The sequence below is a fragment of the Nilaparvata lugens genome, chromosome 2, assembly GCF_014356525.2.
Source record: "Nilaparvata lugens isolate BPH chromosome 2, ASM1435652v1, whole genome shotgun sequence".
Taxonomy (NCBI): Eukaryota; Metazoa; Arthropoda; class Insecta; order Hemiptera; family Delphacidae; genus Nilaparvata; species Nilaparvata lugens.
In genome coordinates, this window is record NC_052505.1 from 52,737,995 (window position 1) to 52,760,277 (window position 22,283).

Below are 22,283 nucleotides of genomic sequence, written 5' to 3' on the forward strand. Positions count from 1 at the left end.
TGAACGGAACTTGGCAAACACATATGTTCATCATGTGTATGGTAAGTTATGTTTAATCTAATAGAATCTATAAGGACGGAGAAATAAACATTTTGTTAATAACTTTGCTGTAAACGCAGCTTAAAATGCAAATTGAATAAAAAAGTCAACTTAGGGCCACATGCATCATCCAAGTTCAACGCTAAATCACGTTTATACTTTTTCCTACAGTTACGTTGAAAAGTGGCCATTGCTGCACTGATTACAGAACGCAAAGAATCACTTTTCCGCTCTAGTGCGGGAAAAATTTTTCTGCACTCCAGATTTGCAACATGGCAACGCAAAATACTTAGTAGGTTATATGGAGCAACAGTGCAGCAAAATCAAAATGAAGTTGATAACAGTGACTGCTGTGGCTGCTATAGTGAGCAGAGGTGCAACGAAGCACAACGAGCACCTTATTAAGTATATATTATAACCAAGGACAACGAGGACTTTAGGATTTTAGGATTAAGGTTTTTATCAATAATAAAATTACACAGAAAAACATTTGATGCATTTCAGGCAATTTTACCCATAATTACCCACTTTTCATATTCAATGGTAACTGTAGGAAAAACTTAATGTGAAATACGTGCGCAAAGTTCCTCTGCTGCACTCAACAAACCATTCCGCCCTCGCCTACGGCTCGGGCGTAAACGTTTCTTTCGGTGCAGCAAACTGTCACTTTGCGCACTAGATGCACAAATAACTATTTCGCCCCACTTGGATGTAATGAGCTGGTTTTCGTGCGTCATATGGAGGCCGAAAATGATTGTTTTCTGACCAGGCCGGTAAAAGTTTTACGGCCCTAGGGCTGTAAAATAACCTTGAAGTCAGCTGATTCTGATTTGATGTGAACGTGTTTACAAAATGGTTTATGAAACGGAATCAGTTTATGCTTCTAGAATTGAATAAGTATTCTGCAATAAGATACTATCATTTTATTTGGATGAATAAAATACAGATAAGATATATATTATAAACTATTCAAATTCGATTTTCAGAGTAGGATAGAACTTCTAACCTAAACTTCCGAAGTCAACGACAACAAGCATTGTTGACGTTGACATTCAGATTGGCCAAATTTCAAGTGTGCTAAAACAGCTGATCAAAAAACTTTTCATTATTTGTGTTTATTATTCAAGAATCAAAACATTTATAATAATATCATCTTATTGTCATTTGGAAGAATAAAAAGTATAAACTCAACCTCTTACATAATTGAACATAATCTTTTAGGTTATTTGGACAAATCAGAATAAAAAATAAAAATACTTTGACAATTTCCTGATATTCAGATTACCTCAGATTTGCTAGAGCTATGACCTTCCTGTTTTGCTTTCGGAAGTGCCTAATAAACAATTATTCTCATATTTATATTGTTTATTTTTCTGTGTGGCGAAAAATAACGTTATCACCATGGGCAAAAATGTTTTTCCGGCTCTCAATCTTTTCTAGGCCTCGGACTTGAAAACAGATTTCGAGCTGGAAAAGTCTCATTTTCGGCCCTAGGTGCGAAATATACTATTAAATATGGTTGCATTTATTCTAATGTGTTTCATAGACAATTGGGAGTCCTGTAATACACAGTTATAAAGTGAACATATTTTTCAACTATTAGTCCACAAGATGTTGAAAGACAGTATAATTGTGAGTATAGTGAGGTCCACTTTGTAATAACTGTAGGCTATTTGATTAACATTGGTGTTGCTATCCTAGTCTATCAATCGACAAAGCAGATAGCGCTATTCTTTTCTAGCTCTCCAACGTTGCTAAATCGTTTTTTACCATGTAGAAATATATTAACGAATATGTTAACTCAGTTATTATGGGAATTTATTGTTACATCATTTTAAAATATATTTTCTTGGCGAATAAAATATAATCTATAATTTTTAACAAGAATGAGTTACATATAATATTGGATATACCGGTATCAGCTATCTTCTATAGAAGGCAGTGACAAGGCAGAGAATCGCAACGCTATTCTCCTATCTTTCCCCACGGCCATTACTTTAGCTACTTGAACCTCACAATGGTAGCTCAAAAATGTATGCACAATATGTCTCACTTATCTGCAACCATTTTCTTTTTTATTATATTATAAGTCCTGCCATTATAACGTAGACCTCACTTTATTCTTTATTCTTTCATTGATTCAATAATAGACAATTATTTTTGCATTAGTACGTTGAATATCTCCATTGATTAATTTATTCAATCTTTTTTATGAGTAGCATGGAATCATACATCACGATATTCACGATTCCTCCTAATAACTGCTTCCCAATAACACCACAATAGCTCATGTCGCAGAAAAGAGTATAAAGTAAAAGTATGAATAGGCTACTAGAAAAAAGCAAATACAAAAACAAACTCTATAATAGAAATACAACTAAAATACTAGTACAGTTGCAATAAGTCACAATTTTTCAAGAGCAACACAATGAAATATACAATTTACTAAAAATATAAGTAGAGCCAGAATAGAGATGCTCATTCAGTGAGGGCAGAACGAGTTCAGAAACTTTCAATCATCCTGTAAAATATTGTCAATTTCAAGAAAACTAATTCACTTTGAACTAGTTGTTTTGAAAGAAACATTAGAAGAACAAATTTGGTAAGCTTGATACCGTCGTTTTTATGAATAAATTATCAATAAATTGTTTAATGAAATATTGTACCTCTGTTTCCTATGATGGATAGTAGTCCAGTTATTGCCAACAGAGCAAGCCCCTCCACTCCCATTTCCCACCTGCAAATGATAACAAAACTTCATTAAAAATACAAATCCTTGGAAAATCATCAAAACGAGCTTGGAGTAATAAAATATCTGGGCAAGACTGAAAGCAAGCTCGATATTTTGAAATTATATTGATCAACTTTCTATTCCATGGCTTTGGAGGGTCAACTTATCATTTCTCATGTTCAAACAAATGATATTAATCAGAGGTTATTAGATTGGAAACTAGTTGAAAATTAGAATAACCATTTATAGTGTTGTCACTATAGGCTAATATTGCTGTTTCTGGTATAAGAGCTTCATGATATACACATTTTGAAATTTTAAATTCGTTTATAATAGCTATAATTGACTAAGTGTCAAAATACAATAAAATCACAATGTGTATTTCACTAGTTTTACAAAACTAGTGCCTATCTAAAGATTCACTTACAATGAGAAGCTGATTCCTAATTGGAATTATAAAACTGATTCCTTTTCAAGAGAGTAAATTAATCTGTAATATCCTTTAACGCCTTCTTATCTTTTTTATGTAGTATTTATCATCAATTTTAAATTTATTTCATTGCAATAAATGCTGAATCAAATGTGCCTCCTAACAGTCTTTTCTAATACAGTTAGTCTGAAACCAAAATTATAAAAATAGCTAAAACGCAATATTCGAGTACCTACTAAAGTTATAATAGTAATTAATTTGAAACAATAATTTTTTATTGGAAGTAGAAAGTAGGTATTTTGATTATAAATCAACTCTACTACTACAAATCCGAAGATGAAAACACAAGTTGAAATTGTCATCAAATTTTATTTAAGGTGAGTAAACCTTAAGGTTAAATGTAAGGTTAAAATCCGAAGATTCTACGAAAACTGTAGAATCTGTAAGGTTAAAATCCGAAGATTTTACGAAAAATAGAGGGTCGTTGACCAAGTTTCAAAACTACGTGTATTCAAACTTTGAATATACTAGACCAGCGGTACCCAACTGGTGGTCCGTGGGCCCCTGGGTGTCCGCGGGGCATGTAGTGGGGGTGCGCGACATATAAACCGAGAATTTAGGTAAAGTACGGTATAATTTGAATTGAATAGAAATGAGGTTCGTATTTTTCTCATTGATACTAAGTACGCAAATTTGCTCACAGACTTTTCTTGGCTCTGCTCAGTTGCTTATCTAGCTGAAGTTTTTAAACATTTGAATGGGCTGAATCAAAGTTTGCAGGGGAATAATGTTGACATTTTTAAAGTGGAAGGTAAAATTAATGCTATGGTGAAAAAGTGCCGAATGTGGGCAACGCGGGTAGAAAACAAATCATTCACGAATAATCTCTACTTTGAAGCAATTAGTGGAGGCTTCTGAGGAAAATTAGAAAAAAAATTACCTGATAAAATAAAGAGCAAAATAGCTGAACATTTACGCAGCTTAGCAATCAGTTCTAGGGAATATTTTCATTGAAACTGACCCAGATGATAATTGGATTAAAAATCCCTTCTGCTGTCAAGATATGGGTGAGATTCGCGTGCTCACGGGCAACGAACAAGATCAACTTGTGGATTTATCCAGCTTTAGTGAAATGAAAAACCAATTCGACAGTAACTCGATTTTGGTAGACTTTTGAGCAACAGCACGAAATAACTATGAAGAGCTTGGAGAAAAGGCATTCAGGTTAATCATTCCCTTTGCAACGACTTACCGTTGTGAACAAGCATTTGTTTGTTTTATGAAAAACAAGTTTAGAAATCGACTCGACATGCGGTCAGATTTTAGAGTGAATGTGTCAAGTATGGAGCCTGATATCTCAGGAATCGTGAACTTGAAGAAAAAATTCAACTCATCTCATTGAACAAATAGTGATAATTATTAGGAACAGTGGACCTAGTCTTCATTTAAAATATGATAGATATGCATATAATAATTTATATATTTTTTCACTCTGTTATTTCATCAGATTAGCTGCTATACTTATTACAATTAACTATTAAGAGTTTGGGGGGGGGAAGCTGGCAGTGGATAAAAATATTTTTAAATTGGATTTTATCCCAAACCACCCTAAAACATTAAGTACCTTTATTAAAGTACCAAATAGAAAAACTAACAATAAAAATAGAATGAAATTCAAGTTAGTGATTCAGACTACTTTAATCTTGACGGTTTTTTAAATCAATAAAATTTCTGTAAATTGTGTATGGTGAAGGAATTTTTTTGGTTATTTAAATTCTCAGTCAATCAATCGTTTGAAGTTAAGTTACTAATAACTTTTGTTAGATAGGTTATTAAGCTATCAACAGTACTAATATTTACAAGCAAACATTATTTGTGTTGAAAAAACTTTTCTTGGATTGCATATCTTTTATCAGTGTTGAAATAATAAAGTTAATGAATTTTTAAAACAATCTATGGTCCAAGATTAATGGATAACTAACCTAGATTTGCATATTTTGATTCATTCCGTTTAACCCAGTCAAGTTCAACAAAACTAACCTACATTTTTGCCAATTGTGGCTGGGAATCACACCTACATTCCAGCACCGTTAATAGCGCAAAATAATAAGATTAGCAGAAAAGGAAACAGAGAATATGCCGGCTATTTCCGTGCGGTGCCATTATCCTCTGCTATTATTCACTTTAAACTGTCAGCATTGCCAGCTATTTTCATTGCTATTGTCCCACTCGACTATTTGCTGACAGTTTAAAGAGTGTAGATATCCACAATAAACTGCCAGCATTCCTAGAGAATAACATCATTGCCTCCTATTTAACCAATGCTGAAAGTTGAGTTTCACTATGGTGAAAAACTGTCAACATTAGTTGAATAAGAAGCACTGACGTTATTTATTGAAAATACTGACCGTTCAAAGTGAATCTCACTATAGCACGTCGTCTTTCATTCAGGATGGCATAGAAATATAGGTACTTACTAAACCGTACTGTCTTTAAACTAAGCCTCTACGGTATGCATACTAATATGCATCTTGAATATGGTGTTAAAATGTGGTGTTACCATCCTGTCTGTGAGCCCAAAAAGGCTTCCAAATAATAAGTATCAGTTTTTAGTTCTTAATAAGGATTAGAGTCGTTAGTCATAAGGAGGAGAGTCTATATGCAGCTCAAAGTTGATCTATAGTCTTGAAGATGAGATATGAGCTGCTCAAATATAAGATGAGTGCAGCTGGATAGAGAGAGAGCTATGAGATGCTGAAAAGAGGTAAGAGCAAGAGCTACTAAGAGAGCAACTTATTTAAGCAGACCGATTGTCGTAATGGCAGACATGACAATCTTTATAACCAGACTAGAACAGAAGAACACTAGACTGAACACATTAAAAGATACGTTACTTAAAACACTTTGGACTCACTTACTCGGAGACTTGCTTTCACTAATTTTACATAAAGACAAATGGGAACTAAAAAGATTACATAGATAGTGGTCTTCCTTGTTTCAAAAATCTTCAATATTGAATTTTTTTAGAATGGTTTTCTCTGTCAAAAAATAGTAACTTATTTTAAAAAATGTAGATGATTATGGATGTATAAATACCATCTGCGTTCTGATTGGATACTGTAATTGCAAATACGGTACCTGAAGTCCCGGTACAAAAAGTATTCAAAGCATTGTTTATGCTTGCAGTCAGTTATTCTTCAAAAATTTGCTGAAGGAGAATCATGAGACAAAAAGTCTATTTTGTGTACCAAAGAATTGTCCAAAGTATCTTTTGAATGAAAACTCATAAATATTATTGATATAATAATTATTGTTGTAGTAATGGTTCAAAGTAAAATATCTTACGATGTAGGAAATAGCCCAGTCAATGAATGTCCAAAAAAGCAGTTTCGATCCGAAAATTAAATAAAAGCTGAATTTCCCACCATCGATAGAACCCTCCCAGAGGGTCATTCTCCCAAAGGTCCCAAGGAATCCCCTTGGAGCTTTCCGCCCTAACCCACTAAAACATGAAAAATGCAGGTAAACACGGGAAATAAATTATCTCTGTAACCATTGATCGGAAACAGTTCTATTATATGCCATTCGATTCGATACATTATGGACTACAATATTAGTTATATTCATTTTTTCAATAAAATTAACAGTTTTCTTGATAAAATAATATACAGGGTGTTTCAGAAGTAGTGTCGAGAATTTTAGGGTATTGTACCTGGATGCTAGGAGACTACAAATGTCATATTTGAAGTGTCCAAAACTCAGCGGTTATCCTTATAGCTGCCATTTTGTTTTTTTTCACTTAAAATTTTTATCTCAAGAACGAAATGTTGTATTGATCTGAAATTTGGCATGAATATTTATGCTATAAAGACTCAACTATAAAAAATAAAAAAAAAAAATTTCGATGAAATTTTTCAAAATGGCGGCCATTTTAAATTTTTGATGGCGAATATCTCGAAAACCGTCCATTTTACAGAAAATTTACAAGAGACAAAAAAGTTAGCAAATTTTTTCACGATTCCAATGATACCTAATTTATTGAGATTGGTCGAAGAATAACAGAGAAATTAATTTTTTTCGTACTGCATGCATGACCACTTTTCACCATTTAAAGATCAATATTAATTGTTTAATTCCAGATGTATTTAAGATGAAGCTTTGAAACTCGGTATGGCTCCATATGGGCAAACAGATGATTTTACAATGGTTTTCAGATGATAATGTTTGTCTTGTAAAAGTATTGTTGTTTCATTAAAAGTAAAGAACCAGATGTAGTGCTTCCTATTTCTTAGTCTCACGTTTCCTAGGTCTTATTTCTATCTTAAATTTCCAGTTTCAATATTTTCTTACGTTGCTTCTACACAAATATTTAATTATTGTAATGGAATTTAGTTCGCTGGAGTACACCGATATTCACTTCATGTATGGAGCAGCTCTTGGCAATGCGACCGAAGCAAGAAGAATGTATGCAGCTGCATTTCCAAACCGCCGTCTTCCTTCCGACAAGGTGTTCACAAGAACTCACAATCGGCTGAGAGAAGTTGGTTCATTTGAACGGAACAGGGTAATTGCTGGTAGGCCTCGAGCAGTTCGAAATGTTGCTTTTGAAGAGGAAGTATTGCAGAAATTCGATTTCAATCCTAGAACGAGTACGAGAGCAGTTGCAAAGCAAATCAATTCAAGTGCTTCTTCTGTGTGGCGTGTACTAAACAAGGAAAGACTTCACCCCTTCCGCTTTCAAAAAGTTCACTCATTGGTTGAACGCGACTATGAGCCAAGAGTAAACTGTGCCCGTTGGTTTCTTCAGCAAGACATTATCCAACCAAATTTTCTAGAAAATGTGTTATTTACCGATGAGTCCAGCTTTACAAGAGAAGGAATCTTCAACTCTCGCAACAGTCACGTCTGGGCCTTAGACAATCCTCATGAGGTCAAAGTGCGTGGTTATCAGCATAGATTTTCGCTGAATGTTTGGGCGGGTATCTTAGGTAATCGCGTGATTGGACCATACATTCTTCCTAATCGTCTGAATTCTCCCACGTACATTACTTTTTTAAGAGACATACTACCAGAACTTTTGGAAGATGTGCCTCTTGCAAACAGATATAATATTTGGTTTCAACATGATGGTGCCCCTGCTCATTTCGGAAATGTTGTTACGGACTTTCTGAACATGACCTATCGTCAGCGGTGGATTGGGCGGGGTGGACCAGTACCGTGGCCCGCACGTTCACCTGACCTCAACCCTTTAGATTTTTTTTTCTGGGGCCATATGAAAGACCTTGTTTACAGCACGCCAGTAGAAAACGAAGAAGACCTTGTGGCAAGAGTGGTTGCTGCAGTAGGTGCCATTCAAGATGATGAAAATGCTTTTATAGCAGTTCGACGGTCCATGATTGAAAGGTGCAGACTATGTAATCAAGTTGAAGGACAGCATTTTGAGCAATTGCTGCATTAGTATCAGTGAACCGATTTGAGTGAAATTAATATTTTTCAATGTAAAATAAAATTTGGAGGAAAGTTATTCTTGTATATTTCTGTAATAAGAACGGTTTTCATGAAATTATAAAAAAATTAATATTGATCTTTAAATGGTGAAAAGTGGTCATGCATGCAGTACGAAAAAAATTAATTTCTCTGTTATTCTTCGACCAATCTTAATAAATTAGGTATCATTAGAATCGTGAAAAAATTTTCTAACTTTTTTGTCTCTTGTAAATTTTCTGTAAAATGGACGGTTTTCGAGATATTCGCCATCAAAAATTTAAAATGGCCGCCATTTTGAAAAATTTCAACGAAATTTTTTTTTTTTATTTTTTATAGTTGAGTCTTTATAGCATAAATATTCATGCCAAATTTCAGATTAATACAACATTTCGTTCTTGAGATAAAAATTTTTAAGTGAAAAAAACAAAATGGCAGCTATAAGGATAACCGCGAGTTTTGGACACTTCAAATATGACATTTGTAGTCTCCTAGCATCCAGGTACAATACCCTAAAATTCTCGACACTACTTCTGAAACACCCTGTATATGTAAAAATTGAGGGGGTTTGTGATTTGATTTTTTTGTTTTCTCCGATTAACCTCGAAACAAGTAGTTTTAAAGAAAAATGAGATAAATAATTAATGTAGCCACTCTCATTGCAAATCCATTGATGTATATTTTTATGTATTTGCGATTCAATTTGAGGCTGTGGAAGGGGAAACAGTCGACGCGGAACGGCGCGGCTGACTCTCTTAGCCATAGTAAACAGCAAACTGGAAATCAATTATCTCTGTAACCATCAATCGGGAAAAATCTATCATATGTCATTCGATTCGTTACATTATGGACTGTAATATTATTCGTATTCATTTCCTCAATACATCAAACAGTTTCCTTGATAAAATAATATATACGTAAAAATTTAGGGGTTTTTCGATTTGATTTTTGTTTTCTCCGATTAACTTCGAAGCAAATAATCTAAAGAAAATTAGACAAATAATTAATGTAGCCACATTCATTGCGGATCCATTGATGTATATTGTTATTCATTTACGATTCGATTTGACGCTGTGGAAGGGGAAACAGTCGACGCGGTATGGCGTGGCTGACTCTCTTCACCATAGTAAACAGTAAAATACAGTAGTAGGCCTACTGCTTTCTAAGTTGCATCTTATTCACACTATGGCGCTCGAAACAATCAATTTTGTCTATTGTTTTGACATGCGATGAAACTAATTTTTCACATTTTAATTCTCTAAATTCTCTAAAATCATTTTGTTGTTATAGATGTGCTAAATCTTGCATTCTATGACAGACAAAGATATTGTTTGCAACCGATAAAATATTCATACTATTACATAATATAATACATATTCAAAATATGTGTGTATGATCATAATTCTATGCTAAAATTTATCATAAGCTATGTCAAAAACTGAGATAAATCATAGATTACAATAGTGTTAACAGTGGCAATTTCCTGAAAAATCATAGCGTGCAGTGTTTGCTGTTTTCTACAGTCAATATTCTTCAAGCCAGGTTGATAATATACCTTCAGTTGAGCCAAATATATATATGACGGCTGAGGCATAAAAAAATTATACATTGGGCTTGTTGAGTCGAAACTTTCTATAATTCTCTCTGTAAAGTAGCTTATCTTCCGTTCTTACTAGTTGAATCTAGATTATTTAGACAGTCCAAATGAAAATTCAGTAGATTCTAAAGATGAAAGCCATGCAAACATACAATTAAGGAAGAGTAAGCATGCATAAAAGGTAGGAAAATCATGAAAGTGTTTCACATTTAACCACAAAGTACCCTACCGTATAAGATTAATTGAAAGACGATTCATCATCTTCTATTATTTTTGTTAACATATCGATTTTTCACCTCCACTCGCATCTTGTCATTCACTATACAAGGTTGGCAGAAGCTTTTCTTTATGTCGATTAATGTTGAAATTGAAATTGATTTTGATTAGGGCACCAAAAGAATAGATCATTTTCTATTTGAAGCATTCAAATTGAATCTATTTGAACATGATTTCTTATGACTTAGCATTCACAGATTTAGTTGGGTGAAGCTATTTGAAAAATGTACCTGATTATCAATTCCATGGTTTTTATACCATTCTAGTTCATTGTGATCATTGAAGGGTTGAAGTGATGAGTTAGTTCAAGTGAATTCTAGTACACAAGTATATTGTGCTTATGATGGGCTCTTCTTTATTTTCTATCGATGTTTTGCTCCAGTAGAGAAAATTTAAAATGTTGGTTTTACATTTTATAAGATTTATAAATGAAATAAATTTGATAAGTCCAATAAATTAATCGATGTTGACTTTCATTGTATCGCTTTGTATCAATGTTACTTGCACTGTTTGCAATTCATCACTATTCTCTCAAGAATTAGTTTTTTATGAATTTCATGATCTGAAAATTGAAATTCAAATGCTATTTGGATGACTTTCACATTCCACTGGTTTTTGTCAATAATTGTTACGTTGAAGAGTGAGGCAATTCAATCCATTTGGTAGTAAAAGGAAATCACAGTGCGATTTGAACAGTGGATAGTGACTTTGAAATTCAGTTGCTCAATTCATTACGGCTTGATACTATCATTTATAATTATAGTTGATCAGAAATATGGATTGTCTATAATGTTTATATTTCAGTTTAACCAATCTTCTATCACAGTCTCGCTTTCATTCATAAACATGATAATCCTAAATACGTTGGTTACCTTAAAGAGATGTAGCTTATCTTACGTCGAACAATGTACAATATAAACAATTTTCATTAAATTACTATTATGATAATCATTGGAATTTCTGCCTGTGATTGAGAAAAAGTCATTTTATGAGCCTTGAAATTCATACCTAGAGAAAGTTGCATTATTACTAGAAATTTTGTTATTTTTACTATTTATTATAGGTACTGTACAATGATTTTTGTGATTATAGAGATCAACTACTTTATTCTGAATCAGGATAAGGATGAATAGGGAAATTGTGAGATGGGGATAACATCCATAGTTACATAGCATCAATTTGAAAGCTCTGATAATAATGATTTGAACGGAACTGCGATTCTGGCTTGGTATTCCCTCTTCATGTTCAGTGAGAATAGTAAGCTTCAGAATAATTCGTTCTCACTATATGTGATAATATTTGGTAACATTTGTTAATATTTGAACCGAATGTGCAACAAATTGATCTACTTTCAGCTTGAAAATTTTTTTGTTCACGTGATCTGATGATATTCATTCCATTATCAAGTGTTTAAATTATAAAGAGTGATGAAACAAGTTAAAACACATGAAAAGCTACGAAAATAAATTTTGAATCTTCATTTTTCACAAAATAAGGATAAGATGAAGGAGTCGGACACATAATATATCATGAAACTTCGTTGAAAAACATCAATATCTGAAACTAGAGTTATCAAATCGTGTTACCTCTGACTCGTATGGAGAAGGCACACTTCAAATTAATATAATAAATTCTGTGAGAAAACAACGAAATCCTGATTTTTATCATGAGCATGGTTAAATCAAGAAAATTGTAATATTTTTTTAAGAGTATTGAAAAGTGAAAATCTATATACAGCGCATGTCAAAACAATAGACAAAATTGATTGTTTCGAGCGCCATACTGTAAGGCCAGTTTACACGGCAGAGACCTCGCTCCTGGAATATCATATTACGGAAGATCATATTTCATATTTTGCAGCTCTCCTGTACTTTCACATGGGGATCTTACGAATAAGCCGACAGATCTAACAACTCCGCCGACGTTTGCTCAAAGTATATGACTCATCACTTTTTCTCAAAGTCTAACTTCCTTAAAAATATAGATAGAAGATTTCTGATTTCGGATTTGGATTCAGCGACCCCAAATTCTTAAAAGCGTAAGTCCCATTTTCAAAAATACCCGAAAACAAGGGAGTTATAGCTGTTTTTAATATAGCTTTCCATTATCATATGATTTAGTACGTATTAAGATAATAATACTCCTGCCTCACAAAGGGACAGGCAAAGGTTTTAAGAAGTTTTTGAACACCTGAGAAGTTTATACATGAACATTTTTAATTTTTAAAAGTTCTAGTTTTCCAAAAAAATATTGAACTATGAAAAGATGAATCCAAATATGAAATCATAAATCATCTCCACTCATCACCCAATAAAATAGGAGAAAAGGAATGTTGTACAGTAAAATTCACTGAATTTCAATTGTCATTCAACAATCCAATTTATCAGGTTCAAATCGTTGAATATCACTTTAAATTCCCAGCAATTATTGACTATTTCTTTTTACAATCAGAAAAATCTATTATGAACATACAGTATAAACATTGTGCTGATCTGAATCGATCTATGGTAATAATAGGAATTGAAAGAATAGAAAATGTCATGGCATTCCAAGTAGTGATGTCTGTGTATTAGAACTGCTGAGTTGATAATGCATACTGAAAAAAAGTCATGAATAGCTCAGACCAGCCTGGCCTGTGATGAACCTGTATAAACAATTCATAGAATTCTTAGAATTCATAGGAACGGTGAAAAAATCAATTTTACGAAAATCGATGTACATGTAACTGGATTTAGAAGAACAATACGATAATGTTCTCTATCACAATTTAATCATAGAAATGTTTAAGTGAAAACGTTGGGCGCAAACCTTCTGCCATGAGGAGGCAAATAAATTTATGAAAAGCTTGATAGCTTGAATAGTGATCTGATATTTGTTACACGTTTTTATTCTAAGACATAATATGTCTTAGACTAATTTTTAATGTTTCTTCAATCGGCAGGAAAACTTTGGTTTTTCAAAGTTATCTTACTCCCTTATTTTGGGATATTTTCAGAAATCAAGATAAATAACCTACCAAATTTCCTACACGAATACAGTGTAAGTTGTATTATAATAGCTAAAGTACTTACGTACTGTATAGTACAGTACCTGTTCGTTTTTACCGTATAATTATATGATAATAGAAAGCTTTATTAAAAACAGCCATAACTTCCTTGTTTTCGGATATTTTCGAAAACGGGACTTAGGCTTTAAAGAATTTGGGGTCGCTGAATCCAAATCCGAAATCAGAAATCTTCTATCTATATTTTTAAGGAAGTTAGACTTTGAGAAAAAGTGATGAGTCATATACTTTGAGCAAACGTCGGCATAGTTGTTAGATCTTGCCTCTGCTTGCCTCGAGGGGAAAGACGTGACAAAACGAGGTTCCTGGATAGGAGTCACCATGTGAAAGACACGATTTGACTCAATGTACTTCGACAAAAAAACGAGAACACTGTTCAGTGTTCAAGTTGCACGTCTCCTATCGTGTGAAAGAGGCCTAAATGAGATGCAATGTAGACAGCAGTATTATTCTGTTTACTATGGTGAAGGGAGTCAGCCGCGTCGGCTGTTTCCCCTTCCACAGTGTCAACTTGAATCGCAAATACATAACAATATACATCAATGGATTCGCAATGAATGTGGCTACAATAATTATTCGTCACATTGTTCTTTAAAACTACTTGCTTTGAAGTTAATCGGAGAAAACAAAAAAATCAAATCGAAAAACCCCTAAATTTTTACATTATATTATTTTATTAAGGAAACTGTTCGATTTATTGAGGAAATGAATCCGACTAATATTGTAGTCCTTAATTTAACGAATCGAATGACATATGATAGATTTTTTTCCGATTAATGGTTACAGAGATAATTGATTTCCAGTTTGCTGTTTACTATGGCTAAGAGAGTCAGCCGCGCCGTTCCGCGTCGACTGTTTCCCCTTCCACAGCCTCAAATTGAATCGCAAATACATAAAAATATACATCAATGGATTTGCAATGAGAGTGGCTACATTAATTATTTATCTCATTTTTCTTTAAAACTACTTGCTTCAAAGTTAATCGAAGAAAACAAAAAAATCAAATCGCAAACCCCCTAAATTTTACATATATATTATTTATCAAGAAAACTGTTAATTTATTGAAAAAATGAATATAACTAGTATTGTAGTCCATAATGTAACGAATCGAATGGCATATAATAGAGCTGTTTCCGATCATGGGTACAGAGATAATTTTCCGTGATTACCTGCATTTTTCAACTTTGAGGGGTGCTAGGGGGGAAAGCTCCAAGGGGATTCCTTGGGACTTTTGGGAGAATGACCCTCTGGGAGGGTTCTATCGATGGTAGAAGATTCAGCTTTTATTTAATTTTCGGATCGAAAAAACCTTTATTGACTGGGCTAAAAGCCTTTGGAGAAGCAGATATTATTATTATCAAATAATCTGTTGACCACCTTTAAATTAAAAGGAGTATGTAGATTCGTCAATGAGTCTGAACGCTTCAGTCTAAATTTATCTAATCAGTCTTAGTTGCTCGCAATGAGCCGTAAATTCCGCAGTTGAACATGCGGAGACATTCAATAAATATTTTTTTATATTTGTTTTAAAATCCTTAGCGTCCATTTCCTTGAGATGCGCAGGTAGAACAATGAATAATCTTATACCAGCGCTTTTCACTCCCAGCTGATAAAGAGTTTGTGATGAGCCTCGTCTCTCGAGTTTTACCTGTACCGAGTTTTGTAACTGTGAAAACTACCTCTCCTGTATTGAACTCATGATGGTGTTTCTTTATAAAACAGTGTCTCGAAAATGTAGAAACTAGGCAACGGAAGGATTTTTAATTCTTTAAAAATCGGCCGATAACTGGTTCTTCTTGTTTCTCCTGTCATTACTCTAGTATAGTATTTGACAAGGTGAGAAGCTAACATTATTAATGGTAAAGATCGAAAAAGCCTTTCCATTTTGAAAACTCAATCCAGCACGAACTAATCGCTTCAATTGAGCTCAACTCAATGACGACAGGCTTTTGATAGGGGAATATCAAACAAGGGCATCAAATCAATTGTTAGGTGCTTCTTTTAATTCAAAATTAAACATTATACAGACTCCATCAGGTCACTGTACTCGAGTACTTTGTGTATTGTAGGCCTACTATGTTTTTCTATTACATATTTTTTTACATAATTATTTCCGCTGGCTTGATGATTTTTTCTCAAATACAAATGGAATAAAATAATTAGTTCAGTTTGGCCAGATACCTATTTATTTTGATTATATGAGATAATTAGAAAGGCTTCATTATGAAAACCGTGAGGTTAATTTTCATCTATGGAGTAGAATTCCATTGCTGAAGGTTTATTCCAATTTATAGATCAAACAAAAATACCAGGCTCTCACTCAACTTGTAATAATAAATTGTGTTATTACTCAATTCTCAATCATCAATATTTTTTTAAATGCCTCTTAATTGAAAGGAATAATTGTATTATTACTAAATTCGCAATTATCAATATTAGTAGCATTTTCTAGTAGGGCATTCACTATTACTCAATACCAGCTTCCGCAAAGTTATAGTATCTGGTAACAATAAAATTGCTTTTACACAACAGGAACGGCAAAAAACAAGAGCTACTTTCAAGAGGATAGATTAGCAATGCTATTCAGAGAGACACATCCACTTTCACTATTAAATGTTTTGCATGTCCGATAACGTACTACATGCATGGCTATTATCAATTGTGTTGGAGATTTTTGTAGTTGAACGTTAGTAAAAAGGTAGGTGTAATAGATTGAACACACAAATGCTACAGTGCATACATAGATCACTAACGAAAGTAAAGTCAGGCTCAATAGTTGAGAGCTTTGAATTTAATATGCGGGTAATACATCAAAAATATGTTAGAAGCTATCAAATTTCCACAGAAATAAGGTTGAAGCCATTTGAAATTGACATAGATAATATTCTATTGAAATTATTTTCTTTCTTCAGAAAATTTTGGTGTTTTTATAGATTCTTCTATTGTATGATATTTTTTAATCTAAATTTACAATAGAAAATTTCACTATAAAAAAAGAATTTAATATCAAAATTTACAATCAAATTTGTAATTTAGTGTTGCGATTTGATTGTCTATTGTGTATGAACTTAATTACTTCCAAATACCTTATTATTTAAGGAATAATAATTCTCTATTAAATGCTCGTGATTTGATATCTTTCATCCGTCATTAACAGACAGAATACTCACAATAATCCTGTAGAGATAATAATCTATAGCACCATTGAAACAAATTGCTTGGTATCTTTGTAACTGGTAACCCCACTTCTGTTCTACCTTTTTTCAGTGAAGTTTTAATAAAGTTCTATAAATAAATGTTTAATGTACCACATTTTCATACTAAAAAAAGTTGATCACTCTATTAGCTTCAAATTAATTTAAGTTTGAAGATAATGAAAAATGTCATACTGTAATTATTTGAGACACAATTTTCCATTCATATAGAATTAATGAGAAATTGAAAATTTCCATTCATTAAGCGAACATTCTGTCAATTCTAAAAGTATTCTATCAATATCTTGCAAGTATTCTGCAGATATCCACCCAATCTCAAATGGATTAATTTGTTAGAGATTTTCTACGAAACCCCTAAAGTTTCCTGCAAGTTTCTTGTCAAGTAAATAGTAGAATGTGAGTGAGGTAGGATTGAAGACCCCCTTATGCTACTGTTAGTCGACCATAAAAGGCCACCAGCTATTTAAAGGCAACTTTTGCAACATGTCGCCGGATGTATTGCTCTTTGAAGGATCTTGACCCATGGTGCGTGGCAATGAGTCATAGAGCGACACAACGTAAATTACTACAAACGGTACAAGAACATTTGCTCAGTAGGCCTAAATGCGCGGCGAATACAGAATAATATAAGTACCAAAAGGTGATATTCACTTCAAACTGTGAGTTTTGAATGGAACGCATTGATGTTATTTTCAAGGAATGTTGAATGCAACAGTTTCTCACTATAGAAGTAGAGCGACATCACACACTCTCAACAGTTCTAATCTCACAAAAAGTAAGCTGATCCTAGCCAAAGAGAATAGAATATACTTGCAGTATATAGAGTATAGAATATTACATAACTCTGATCCCAGTACCATCATGGTGTTCTCCAAGCAAAATAAACAAACAACCGAAATTTGTCAATAGAAATCAGTCATATTTTGTGAATGGATCAACATGTTCAATTTTTACGAATTTAACAATGAATCCGATTGAACGTTTGTATTTACAATGGTGATTAAGATGATATTTCACTAGATATAATGTAATGATTTATCATGTTGAAAGGAGTAGAATTAATCAACGTTTCAAAGGATAAATTGGTTTTCCTATTATAATATACATTGCAGATTGAATAATTTAACCACTTAATAGCCAATGCAGTTTGAAATGTCTTATCAGTTTCATTGAATTTATCGAAAAAGTTTACAATATAATTTCAAGTGGTTTTTAGCATTCTTTGAAGACAGTTTATGTTTGTTTATTCTTAAGGAAACACCTTGGTCGTACTGGTATCACCTTTTTCGTGGGACATTCTGTATAAGCATAGTAAGCTCAAGCTATAAAGGTGGTATTACACATCCTTCTAAAAGTATACAGACCTTTCTAGCATAGAGGTTTCTCTAATGAGGAGACTTTTCTATTGCAGAGGCTTCCAGCAGTACCTCTGCCCATGTAACGGTGAATTACAGTCTACTGGCTGGCAATCATGAGCCGTGAGACGCGACAGCAAACCGTGGTTAAACTTTGACAGCAGATGATTATAGAATATTTTTTATACAATAAATTGAAATAATGCATCAATTGGTGCTTTTTGTGCTGACATTGAATGGAAATCGCATTGTTTGAATACTTGCTTAGATTACTATGTTATTTGAATCAGAATTCCAACTATTTATACTTTTAACTTTATTGTAATTCTATACTGCACATAACTTAATGCTTGTTTAGTTTTGTGCGCTGCTATGGAAGATTAAAAAATTGAAACTAAGAATAAATTTTTAAAAAATATCAACATTATATGATTTGGAGAAAAGGAAGGCTAAATATTATACAATCAGAAGTTTATTGTTTGAAAATCAAATGTACAGAAATTGAACGATTAGGTCCACGTAGCGACCGATAACAGTAAACTATTTCAAGTTATAACTGACATTTAACTTCATTTTACCCATCAATAGAAGGTACCTGTATCTACTAATTTGGACAATACTTATGTTATTAATTGGTGCTTGTTGGATTAATTGAATAGTACTCTATTATTATAATCAAGATTTTAGATACTTGCAGAATATTCTAGGCATTTCCTATATTAGTTTTTAGTTGATTTGTGGAAAAGATAAAATATAAGTAGGCTTATATTTTACATCATTATTATATATAGTTTCATTATCTTCTCTCTGGTATATTCCCAAAGCAATTTACCACTAAAGATGGAGTTCAGTCGTTTTACTAGCATGACATGCATTTTCTATTACAGGTGATGAAAATAATGAATAATGATTCTTTATTACTTAGTTTTGCTCTGGCACTCAGTTATTGCTGATCAACTTTTATTAACTCAAACTGCACACATGTACTGTTTGTACTGTAAACTGTCTCATGTGACACTCATTTTATAGGCAAAAATAAATATTTTAATATACAATTCATCTCCTGCATTCATTTTGAAAATGTTTTGAACATTTTAGAAGACCCAGAGAGACAGGGAATGAGATAAGTGATTATAATAATCATAATTTACACGTTGTATTATGAATGATTGTCAGCATTAACAATGGTATTTCTAATAATCAAGAGGAACAGGAACTTATGTATTTCTATCCTAATCATATTTATATGATCTGTTATATTGTATCCACAAATGGAATAAATATCTCAACATAAATATGAGAGTGATTCTCCAGCAGGATTTCTGAAAAGAGACAACTGAAAGACTTTGAGTAGTCATGAAAGTAGTGATCGAGCATTAGAATTTAATTGTACTGATAATGTCACCGGTGCGAAGACTGAAACCGGTAAGGAAAGTGGAAGAGAATATAAGAGATCGTGAGCCAAAAAAAATATGCTAGCGAAGGAAGAAATGTTAAATGTCAAAGCAATTTAAAAAAGTGAGAAGTACGGTCAAACGTGGATTCATTTGAAAAATTAAAAACATAAAAGCTATTTTTTTATTCAGTAAAAAAATTGAAACATAAAAGCTTTGTAAATAGAAATGCAAATCTCAGTAGCCTACCATTTTTGAATTATTTTATCACAACATGTTTCTGTCATTTTCTATTTATATTATAAGTAGCCCTAAACAGAAAAGAGACAATAAAAGCTATTATTTCAAAGTTATGAAACTAAAAAGAACTACAGCTTAAGATAGAACTTACTTCTACTTTCACTCTTAATTCATCAAAATTAAAGCAAGTAAAGTTTTACTTGAGGAAGTTAATCTGAGCACATATTATTAATTATCTTGGAATTCTTGAGAAATTTTGACAAAGATTAGAATCAGTCAATTGAAAATGAAGCTGATAATATTATTATGAGATACATTTATTTTTAGTTGAAAGTTTACTCTCTTTCCTATATTCATGACATACAGTATTTTTCATCTCATTAAATTTATCCAATCATTTTAAATTCATTGTGTTGATCATGATTTTTTTAATATGATTATAGTTTTTTCCACTTCTTGATTTTTCAAATAGGTAGTGAACTTTCAATATGGTATGTGATCACCAAGTAGGCCTAATTTCTTTTCAAAGAATAATTGGAGGGGCGGTGATGGTAATAATAGTATACTGTGTTCTGGTACTCAGGGCGGAACTCACCAATTCCGTTGAGTTGGGTGTAATGAGTGACATGTGTAGTCTACGCAGTCTGCGCAGGATAGGACACATCACTCTTACGATGTGTATTCTTTATTGGCGATATTGGCAGAGACAAGAAATATAGCTTATATAAGCTTACGCTTATCCTTTATCTATTATATTGGTTAGTGAACTGTAGCAAACATGATCGGTACGGGTTTTAGCGTGCGGAACAGTTTTCTGCATTGAGTCAGATTCACAACTAAACTGAACTTACGAACCGGGCAGTCTAAAGCAAGCGATAGCTCCGGTCTTATCTTGTCTATCTGAATAGATTATGAATGAGGCCTCTACAATAATGTTTTGCATTATTAAAGTTACACACAGACATATCAATACATTTTGAATCGTTTTTGAGAATATAAATAGATTCAATCTTCATAATCATAGTGACATTGGGCTAATTATTAGGTCAGCCACAGACTTTCAAAGACCAAAAGTGTTTTTCCTACTAAAGCCTTGAAAAGTGAACACTCTTCTATTCAGTTGAATGGTTTCAAGGAAGTCAAGATAAACTGAGTAAAACTACTTTTCATATTCCTAGTCCAGAAACTTCAATCAGACTGGAACAATATGAATAAATCCTGCTCACACAGTGGAACTTGCACGCTTGCTGACTTTTCAAGGATACAATAGCTTATGGATGTGCTTTGCATAGTAGTATAATTATACTCTGTTACAGTACAGTCTTAGTTTATAGTCATGAGAGATGGTGAAAAATACATAAATGCATGCACTTACACATCAGTAACCGCCTGTCACCGCTTTCTTTCTATTCAAAGTGGGAGAAAGGTCCAGGAAACACGTCTCACCTGTCGAAAAGAACGGATATGAAATTATTATTGAAGAAATGGGAAAGGTATATAATGAATTTCCGACATAGCCTACTACAAGAGAAGATAATCAAGTTGTTTGGAAAGAAGTGACGATTGCATAAGCCAATAATTATTTTTTGTTATTAAACATTTAAAAGATTTATTTTTACTGCATGTGAATTATTTTGTTAATCGTTATTCGAAATTTTAAACATGCAAAAATATTCTCTAAAATATGAATTTGTTTTCATAATAAACAATATATTAGGTACGTTTTTGATTTGTCATCTAGTTATGTATTCCTAGTTGAAGTGGAAATGGAATTACCACTGGTAATTTTTGAAAATTACCAATAATTAATAAAAATGAGGATTTGGAATGTTCTTAATGCCACTAGATTACACCACAGAGGAAACATAGCATAATTATGCTATATTTTTATGATTACACTTAATAGATCTAAACATTTTAAACGATTAATCATTTCAATTATTAGCCTAAATTTCCTAATCACAAAAAATTGAACTCATGCTTCAGTGGTATTTCGAATTGTCAGTTTTCAAACAAAATATGTTTATAATAATTATAATACAATTATTGTGTACCTAATACTGTTTAGCAAAACATACATGATATAGTAAGCAATCTATAAAACATTAGAAACTTAATTGAATTTTATTTGATAAGAGGTAAGCCAAAAGCAAAAACAATAACTTTGTGCGAAGTTAAATTACGTTACTTGTACATAAAAAATATATAACATAAGTTTAAAACAATAAAATAGGTAACAGTAACAGGAGAGTGAATATTCAGAATTTTTGTTCTTTAATTCATTCACCTATTTGTACAACATCACTTATCATTAAAATGATATTGATAATATTATATTATGATATATTTGACCAGCAAAGAAGGAATCACTGTGCACCTATGAATAAAAACGGAAGTTGAATAATTGATAGTTGAATGGTTAACTGAAATTTGAGAGGGGATGTAGTGGTATGACAAG

The 22,283-nt window shown here is 32.6% G+C and overlaps 1 protein-coding gene across 1 annotated transcript in view; it reads right to left on the reverse strand.

The window, feature by feature from the left end:
- Nucleotides 1-22,283, reverse strand: part of LOC111051066 (cadherin-87A) — a 196,797-nt gene that overhangs the window by 127,245 nt on the left and 47,269 nt on the right. Inside the window, exons 2-3 of the mRNA XM_039421490.1 lie at nt 21,201-21,271; nt 2,706-2,776 (exon numbers count right to left, since the gene is read on the reverse strand). Coding sequence (XP_039277424.1) covers nt 2,706-2,769 — 64 coding nt within the window. The 5' untranslated portion in view covers nt 2,770-2,776; nt 21,201-21,271. The remainder of the gene's footprint in view (nt 1-2,705; nt 2,777-21,200; nt 21,272-22,283) is intronic.